The 7,145-nt window shown below is 42.8% G+C and overlaps 1 protein-coding gene across 1 annotated transcript; it reads right to left on the reverse strand.

The window, feature by feature from the left end:
• Positions 1–600: 600 nt before the first annotated feature.
• VMA21 (vacuolar ATPase assembly factor VMA21) lies at positions 601–6,250 on the reverse strand. Its single transcript, XM_055818176.1, has 3 exons — positions 6,098–6,250; positions 4,062–4,171; positions 601–2,582 (listed from the first exon to the last, which is right to left on the reverse strand). Exons 1-3 carry the CDS (start codon positions 6,151–6,153, stop codon positions 2,440–2,442), a joined length of 309 nt encoding a protein of 102 aa, XP_055674151.1. The 5' UTR covers positions 6,154–6,250; the 3' UTR covers positions 601–2,439.
• Between the last annotated feature and the right edge of the window lie 895 nt (positions 6,251–7,145).

Genomic DNA, 7,145 nt, shown 5'->3' on the forward strand with positions numbered 1-7,145 from the left:
GTACCTCCTACCTCGTAGGGCTGCAGTATCTGTTCTCCGAACTCCCCAGTCACGGTGTAATGCCCCGCTTGACTGTTTTCATTGCACCATTTACCTCAGCAGTTGTTTCAAGTCCCAAGCACAGGCAACATAAACCTCAGCACATGGCTGTTACTATGCAGATACTCACACAGTGCCTCTTTCCTCAAGGAGGATGTTGCAGATCAAAGCATTACCATCAAAGATGACCTTCCAATGGATGGATTAATGCTCAGCTTGTTAACTCCAGTTGCTGGGATATTATAGTATCGATACTTGGAGCACAGGTCAAAGTTTTCAGATTTTGGTAACTAAACAATTATATTAAGCAGTTATTTTCCTGTTGTTTCCTAGGAAATCTACTTAGTATCTAGGGATTCTGATACATGAAACAAAACACATATAGCAAAAGACACTCTAGTAAAGCACAACAGCTATGTTCCCGTTCATGCTCCACTATAAATGGAGACAAAAAAAAAAAAAAGCTACTGAACAGCGCTACAGCTGATCTATTTGTTCTAAAGTTGTACTATACATGAGCAGTATTAAAGACATTATTCAAAAACTGTTCAGCACACTTGCTTGTTTACGGGATTGTATTGCAGGGTAGTTCTTTATTAAAACGCAGTTCTACAATGTACAGTTCATATACTGGAGAACAGCAAGCCAATATGCCAAAGTATATAAACTAAAGTTGTATTTCAAGTACTATGAGACCGTCCTCCAGTTTGCAGGCAGAAACCTGACTAGGGGCTTCCAGATGAGGAAAGCTGTCATTTCAGAAACAAAACATAAAAAGGGATTTGCATCAGTGTGACACAGTATGTGTTTGCGCACACCTGGAACCGGGGTGAAGGCAAAAGGAATGAGACCTGGGAACACATTATTCAGCCACTGGGCATGGAAAACTGATTTTTGTCTTATTTAAGCATAAGTATTACCATGAACCAACGTAGTAGCAAAACCATTCCAAGCCCTATATTAAGGAAAACATTTCCAAAAAAAGGCTCAACTCGTACAACAAACAGGAAAACTCAAGTTAACAGAACAACCTCAAGCACAACAGCTTAACAGCAATCATCAGCATTAGGAAAGTTCTATGCATTGCTGAAACCTTGGGAAAACAGGTTTTATCTACAGAATAAAAAGTTTGCTAACAACAGCAAAACAGTGAAATGAAATTCCTGTTATCCTACAGCACAAAACTCTCACTGTGGTTTGACTACAGAAAGTTGCCACACATAACCAAGGGAAAAAGAAAACAACATACTGTATCATTTCACAGTGTACAAGTTAGTATTTATGAAGAAAAACAAGAAGCCATATGATCACTCTTGTGTTCTGCTTCATAAAGGACAACATCTGCAGAAAACTACAGCTTGTTTTCTTTTGCTTGTTCCTCTACTAGCCATTAGGGTGGCTTATAGCTGTTACTGATACGACTTTAACACAGGAAACACAACTACATCCTTCAGCAATTATCATGGAGACATAAACGTAAAGGCTTGTAAAAAAATGCGCTATGCCATTTCCTTCGCATCACCAAGATCAACTGCAGAAGACTGGAAGGATAAGCAATGCAGCAATACGATAGTCCTCCCAAAAGGAAATGAAAGATTGCATTTTTACACTGCAATAAAGAATTAGATTTGAAAATTAAAAAAAAAACACACCCAAACTTTTGTATTTCACATTAGAAAGACATCACCTGAGTTTCTAACCGATTCTGGTTTTGCAATTACTCCTAAACTCAGAAATACATTATTATGCCTGTCCCACTGTGCTGGTTTTGGCTGGGATAAAGTTTGTTTTCTTCGTAGTAGCTTGTATGGGGCTATGGTTTGGATTTGTGCTGAAAACAGTGCTTATACATGCAGAGATGTTTCTGTTATTGCTGAGCAGGCCTGGCACAGAGCCAAGGCCTTTTCTGCTCCTCACTCCACTCCCCCGCATCGAGTGGGCTGGGGAGGCACAATTAGTGGGGAGGGGGCACAGCCAGGGCAGCTGGCCTCAGGTGACCCAAGGCAGATCACACACCATATGATTAACTAGCAATTCTATTACTTGAAAATGTAATGCTTGCTTTGGGCCAGTATTATTTTCAGAGCAAGTCAGAAAAATACTAGGAACGGCAAAAATAGCTACAGGATTTATTAAAAAACAGGTAATTATTTTATTCTAATTGCAGGTGAAGACCTCCCCAGCTCGACTTAGTAGAGGCTGCCTAAAGAACAACTTCCATCAGCACTAGAGAAAACACAGGCACACATTCAAGATGAGTACAAGTCTTATTCTAACTAGAGTTGAGGCATCAGCCTTATCTTTGTACAGGTGTATTACACATTTGGAAGAATGTTTTTCCTTCAGCTCAAAAAAATTTGGTTTACAGTCTGTAGGCATCAGAAGACGACGATCTCCGTTCTAGTCCTGTTTGCCTTCCCTCCACTGTCGAGAACCCTCATTCCACGCTACGTAGACAAAGAGAGCAAGTACCACATGGACAGTAACTACCGCAACTATGGCAGCGTAAAAATAGCTGTCTCTGTCGGACATTCCTAAGGTACCTGAGAAAATAAAGAAAGTACAGAATATTAGTTACTGGAAACACTGGAACAACAAATCACAATTCTTCCTAACAACCAAAGTTACGGTTTACTCCTGTATCAAAAGACTGAGCTCAGAAAGACTCCTAGGAAAGAATTCACCATGATAATTCCAGACCTCAAAACTTTCTGGAACAGAGCAGCACGGCGATTATTCAATATTTTAGACAGAATGCCCTGGTTTTGATGTCAACAGCTTAGAGTTGTGTAACATTCCCTTTTTCTCTTACTATGTTCCAGCACCAAATAAAACTCTACGTGCTTTTTTTGTGGGGCAGGAAGATGGGCAGGGGAGAATAATTATTTCATTTGCTTGCCAATTGAACAGAATACAGCAGTACAAATACAATTAGAGGACAACTACCTTCTATATTTAGACTGTAAAACAGTAATTCCTCACTAGTTAAGATACATGAATGCATCTCACATGAAATAAGCTTTCAAATACCATAAGATGAAATACCAAAATATCAATTCTCTTAATTTAAAAAAAAAACTCAAAACTAACCAAACAAAAAACCACGCATCACACCACACCAAAAAAACCAACACCCTCCAAACAGAGACCCAGTCCTATCAGTGCTGACAGATCTTGCCATTAACTGACATAGCAAAGTTAAAGCTCAGCTTGCTATGCCTCAGGAAGAAGAAAAAAACCAAGCATGCTAGAAAGGATCTTCAAAGTTACTTAACAAGTTTCAGTTTCAGCCTTCAGAACTACATACAGCAGTTCACACCAAAGGAGAATTGTCTTGGAACAACTCAATTGCATATTCACAAACTGCTCCTTAAAGCAGCTGCTTTGTTCCTTCCTCCTTCCTGCTTTTGAAGGAGATGCTAATACCACAGGAGAAAAGTTATTAAAGCCTTCTAGTATCAAGGCTAGAACGTGGCTGGTTGGTAGCAGTTTGATAGAACCGCTCCAAACAAACAGCTAAAGTCTCTCTCTCTCATTTTAAAAATTAATAGAAAGTTCTACAAGCAACCACATTCAGTACGTGAAACTGGGTATATGATTCAACTGACTTATACCTGCATTTGTAAGTGTGTTTTTAAAAGCAAAAAAAACCCCCCAATCCAGTAAACACTAGTCTGTCTTGGATCCACAAGTAATTTTCAACACCTGCAGAAAACATATCCCTGATGATTCTGATAAAAGACTGCTGCAGGATGGTGTTAGGTACCCTTTAGGTATGGGGAACCACGCATCTGTGAACTACACACCACTGGTATAACAAAGTATTAGATTGTAGATCACAATGCTGGGAAGGATGCAGCAACCGTTTATATAATTTTCTGTTCTAATTAGACATTAGAAGGCCTTTAGTCTGCATAAGGAAACAAATATTCAAAACAGGAAGGAGAACAAAGATGCTATTAGAGGATTGCACTTTTCCTCTTTTTTGTAATGGCAACGCTAATTGGCAGAAACAGAATTACCTTCAAATATATAAGCCTTTGATGAAAAATATAGCCCAACAGGTAATGTAATCATTAGAGCTGTGAAGAATAGAAGTGTTCTTAAAGTTGATGTTAATGAACCCTCATTTCTGAAATAAATAAGAAAAATTACACACAGAAGAATGTCACAATATATATACCTGAAACAGGATAAAAATTCATCCCAAACAGAAGCCAATTACTTTTCAAGAATTGAGTACAAATATCATTTGGAAGCAATAAAGACTTGGAGTATGCATTTGTTGGCTACAACAGAAAAATCAGAGTACTCAAAACAATTTAATGATTCTGCCAGTCAAAGCTCATAAACAAGATTAAAAATAGTCCTTACATTTTTCCCTCTTAGAACTTTGCAAAGATTGAGCAACGTAGGGGCTTTACATTAATATGTTTGTCTGTGTATTATTACATAATTATTAAATATCTAATATTAGATACGCATGCACTTGTCATATGACAGTATTCTGCACTAAAACTTGCCAAGTTCCCTTGGAAAAAATAACTGCAAGTCTAGGAAAATGACCAATCCTACAGGCCAGGATACAAAGGGAAGTACACAGAATGAGTTAACAGCTTACTATTCCTTTTAAGTTAAGTTAAGTTCCTTTTTATTAGGTATTGTTCCTGTATTTAACATAATTTCTGTTTCCACAAAGAAAGCTGGAGTAACTGTAGCAATAATAAGAACATGGAGCCAATACACCAAAACACTAGTAACTTTTTTTGCCTTCACAGTCCTAAACCTAGAAGACCTTGAGGAAGAGAATCATAACGAAGGATTATGTACTTGGGTGAGGTCTCCTTGAACTCGATCTCCTAGAACAGGTTTTGTATCTACAAAACACCACAAACAGCTTGTTTTTGTGTGCGTTTCCACCAGTTTTCACTCACTCTTCTTGGCTGCCTACATTATTTTATGCTGAAGTAAACATGTAAGCCAAGTAATACCCTTCTGACTTTCACAGGCTACCAGACTCAATGGCATGTGTCCTGAAGGCTTTGAAACATAAATATGCATAAAAAACCAATTCAAGTCAGGGATATGTAACTCTTAAAACTCCCTGACACGTCCACAGCAATTTTCATATAAGTAGTTCCAAAAAGTTTTTATCAAAACATCCTTGTGCCAAAGCATATTACTTGAAATCACATTTTATCGTTGATGCTTCTTTGGAAAAATAAGGCGGAGGGGGGGAATAACCTCATCCTGACAATCATCAAAAGACAGTGACACTGCAGTCATGCACAGCTTTTATACAAAAGCTAACAGCACTTTTTGCTGATCATGTACTGCCATACATATAGGTAGCATGTTAAGCAGCTTAAAAAAGCCATTTGGAATCTTTTCCTTTATTCCAGTTTGCCTCAAGGTCCGTCAAGGTGGAAAGCATAACTCCATTCAAACTTCCCCTATGGAAATTAGAAACTATTCTCTACTTAACACCTACCCAGAGAAGCACAAGATGACCTACAGCTTATTACCAAAGTAAAAAACTCCACTGTTGCCAAATATTTTTCTTACACTGACATATTTTCATCACTTCCCTACACAGCGAACCCAAACGTTCCGGTATAACCCCAGCCTTACCGCACAGCTTTTAACTGCAGGCCAGGCTCCGCGCTAGGGTTTTGGCGGCCTCGGGATATACAGCACGGCCCCGGCAAACCCGGGGGCCCACCCCGCCCGTTTGCCGGGGCCCGTTTGCCGGGGCCCACCCCACCCGCTCTGGCTCCTCCTGGCCCCAGCTGCCGCTCCCCGTCTCACCAACGCTGCGGGACAGGCAAGCACCCTTCCCCGGGGGCTGCAGCCCGCCCCCCCCGGGCCGGCGGTACCGGGAGCAGCCCGCCCCCCCCCGCCGCGGCGTAGCAGACACCCCTTCCCCCGCACAGGCTGCGGCCTGCCGCCAGGCCCTGCGACCCCGCAGAGCGCCTGTCCCCCCCCGCCGGCGGGCCCTGCCACCCCAAAGGGTGCCTGTCCCTCCCGCCGCCAGGGCCAGCCCCTGCCCGGGCCTTACTGCCTGAAGTCTGCCACAGGAACCGCGCTCAGCGGCGCCTCGCCGTACCGCTCCATCGCCGCCGCCGCTCCTCCGCGCCCCGCTCCACGGAAGCGCCTGGCTGCCGGAAGTCCGCCGAGGCGGGCGCATGCGCAGCGCGCGGCGGCGCCGTCGCCATGGCAACCGCGGGGCCCCGGCGGGCAGGCCTGAGGGCGGGCAGGGAGCGGGGGGGAGGGCATGGCCCGCCGGCCTGGGCTGCTGGCGTGGCGTCCGTTGTGCCGGGACGGCTTTGCCTCTGTACAGGGAAACGATCCTGTGCACGCTCGCCGTGCGCTTGGGACAGCAGCACAGTCTGTGCCGCTTAGGGGTGCTTCCCTCGAGGGAGGTGGGAAGTGGCTGTGCATGGTGAAACGGCTTGGATGTGTTGGATGAAGGGCAAGGCTTTCCACCAAATGGCCGTGGACTCAGAGAAAAAAAGAAAAAAAAAAGTAATTGAGTTTTGATGAACTCACCAGTTGAAAGCACTATAAATGAAAAAAACACAGGCATGAGCTAAGGCATTCTCTAGATGGAGGCTGCAAAGTTTCTGTGTTGTGCTGTTAGGAGGGAGGTTTGTTTCCTGCTGTCCAGGCACTAATGTTAATAAAAATTCCTTCTCCAGCCAAAGGTGAAATTTCTGGTCAAAATCTGAGAGGAACAATCCCCACCATAACTAATAGGTGCTGCAAATGAGAGACTAAGGACTCTTAGAGGCAGATTTCACTCTCCTGTTGCCTGGCTGAGCAGAAAGCATTTCCAAGACAGCACTCCATTTAAGCTATTAATTCATATCCCTGTTGAAGCTACTGTACTCCGCTTAAATACTCACCAAGGGACGGACCTGAACCCAGCTTTTCAACAGAAGACCAGAGAGTTACAATCTGTGTGCTATGCAATCATGTTTGCAGGGGAATTAATTGTTTATACTCAACGAACAGCTCTAGCAGGAACACAAAGCATTGCAAGCTTCCAAACAATAACTCTGGAAGCCATTTAAGTGAACACTGCCATTTCATTGAATCTCATATAC

Source organism: Falco peregrinus, chromosome 13, assembly GCF_023634155.1.
Source record: "Falco peregrinus isolate bFalPer1 chromosome 13, bFalPer1.pri, whole genome shotgun sequence".
Taxonomy (NCBI): domain Eukaryota; kingdom Metazoa; phylum Chordata; class Aves; order Falconiformes; family Falconidae; genus Falco; species Falco peregrinus.